This window comes from Emiliania huxleyi, assembly GCF_000372725.1.
Source record: "Emiliania huxleyi CCMP1516 chromosome Unknown EMIHUscaffold_2169, whole genome shotgun sequence".
Taxonomy (NCBI): Eukaryota; Haptophyta; order Isochrysidales; family Noelaerhabdaceae; genus Emiliania; species Emiliania huxleyi.
In genome coordinates, this window is record NW_005200443.1 from 3403 (window position 1) to 5369 (window position 1967).

General features: G+C 61.9%; 1 protein-coding gene across 1 annotated transcript; it reads right to left on the minus strand.

Moving 5' to 3' along the window:
- Positions 1-534: 534 nt before the first annotated feature.
- On the minus strand, positions 535-1312 carry EMIHUDRAFT_373688 (hypothetical protein; the record flags this gene model as incomplete). Its single annotated transcript, XM_005780380.1, has 3 exons — positions 535-1028; positions 1099-1146; positions 1225-1312. 3 exons carry the CDS (start codon positions 1310-1312, stop codon positions 886-888), a joined length of 279 nt encoding a protein of 92 aa, XP_005780437.1. The 3' UTR covers positions 535-885.
- Positions 1313-1967: the final 655 nt, after the last annotated feature.

The following is a 1967-nucleotide window of genomic DNA, read 5'->3' on the forward strand; positions in this document are numbered from 1 at the left end:
CGCCTCCGCCGCCTCCGCTGCCGCCGCCTCTTGAGCCTCCGCCGCCGCCACAGCCGTCCACTGCTGCATATACAGCCGCCGCCTCCGCCGCCGCGTCCGCCGCCGCCGCTACCTCCGCTGCCGCCCTCTCCCTCGCTTCTTCCCTCTCCCTTGCCGCCTCCTCCCTTGCCCTCGCCTCTGCCTCCTCCCTTGCCCGCGACGCCGCCTCCGCCGCCTCCGCCGCCCGCGCCGCCGCATCAGCCTCCTCCGATGCCCGCGCCGCTCGCGCCGCCGCAGCTGCCTCAGCCGCCCGCGCCTCGTCCGCCGCCCGCGCCTCGTCCTCCTGCTGAGCTGCCCGCTCAGCCGCCGCCGGCGGCGCGGGGAGGAGAGGGGAGGGGTTATCGTATCCATATTGCTCGCCTTCATCGTTACTTATCGGTCAGCGTTTTTGCGTGGGAAAGGTTGCTGGGCTCATTCATGATGTGCGCGTATGCGCAGTGCGCAGTATGCGCGGCGGGTCGTGTCCCCGCCGCTACCACGTGATTGAGTGGTGATAATACACAACGTATCAGCCAAAGAGCGTGCTAAGGTACAAGGATGTCTGCCGTCTCGCGTCGCGGACGTCCCCAATCGAGACACGCTCCCACACAGACAGACCAGACCAAACACAAGGGCGGTCGGCCTTGCCAAGGCCTCCGCAGTGTGAAGGGAAGAGTGGGAGCGACACATGGAGTGTACAAGGGGCGCGCTAGCACTAGCAAAGCGAGGAGAGTCGCTCACAATAGCAGACCGGCGCGGGCAGCGACGAGAACGCAGGATACATCATTTTTGTGTGGCCACTAGTCCACCTGCTTGATCAGGAAGGTCTGGCTCGTGCCAAACCATCTGGCTCGTGCATGACAGGGCCTACTGTGGGTTGTAGACGCACGGCTTGTGGCCGCCATAGACACCCTCGGTTGCGCCCGGGCGTTCGTTCCAGTAGACTTTCAGGAATGATCCCTTGGGATTGCCCCCATCAGCGTATTTGGTGTCATACCATTCAAAGCAGCCTACATTCGCTGGTGCTGGGCGTCATTTGCATGGGCAGAGCGCGCGCGTGTGAGGGGTGAAGGGCGTAACCGTGAATCCAGTTGCCGTCTTCGGTCAGTTTGCCCTCAAATGTGTGCCCTGCGGCGGAGTTGCGGGCGGGTCGTGAGCTGCGAATGGACAACGCAGTGATGTGCTCAGGTACCCTAAGGAAGGCACCATACTGAATGGCAAGGCGCTGGCACTCGTTTGCGTCCTTGACATCGCGGTATTCAGCCGGGCACGTGACGCCAGGTACATAGGTCATGAGGATGAGAAGCTCATCCGTCCCCGAGCCCGACCAGGCTTTCGAGATGCACCTACGACAACCGCCGGGAGTCAGGGGATGTCTCGGAAAGTGCGGGTCACGGGGTCGTAGAGACGCACGGCTTGTGGCCGCCATAGTTGCCCGATGTTGCGCCTGGACGGTTGTTGTAGTAGACGTTGCGGCTTGTCCCTTTCGGGTTTCCCACGCTGGGGTACCAGTTGAAGCAGCCGTCAATCCAGTTCGTGTCGCCGTCCAGTTCAGAGATCCACACGCCGCCTGTGGCAAGGGAGTGGGCGGGCGGGTGCTGAGCATCGGTCGATAATCATCTGTGTGCTAACATCGAAAGGCACCATTTTGCTCGGCGAGGAGCTTGCACTCGTTTGCGTCCTGGACATCGCGATATCCATTCGGGCAAGAGACACCAGGAGTGTAGGAGATGCGAGGATAGCAGTACGAGATCCTCCTCCGTGCAGTGGAGAAACGGTCAACGGCCGCCCATCAATTAGAGAGACTACAAGTGCTTATTGCAGCCATAGGCACCCGTCATTATGCCCGACCGATAGTTGTAGTACATCCCTATGTCACGTCCCAGGAGGGCATGGCCTTAGAGGTATCGGCTCCTGCAAAGCAGCCGGAGGCTCACATAGCATAGAGG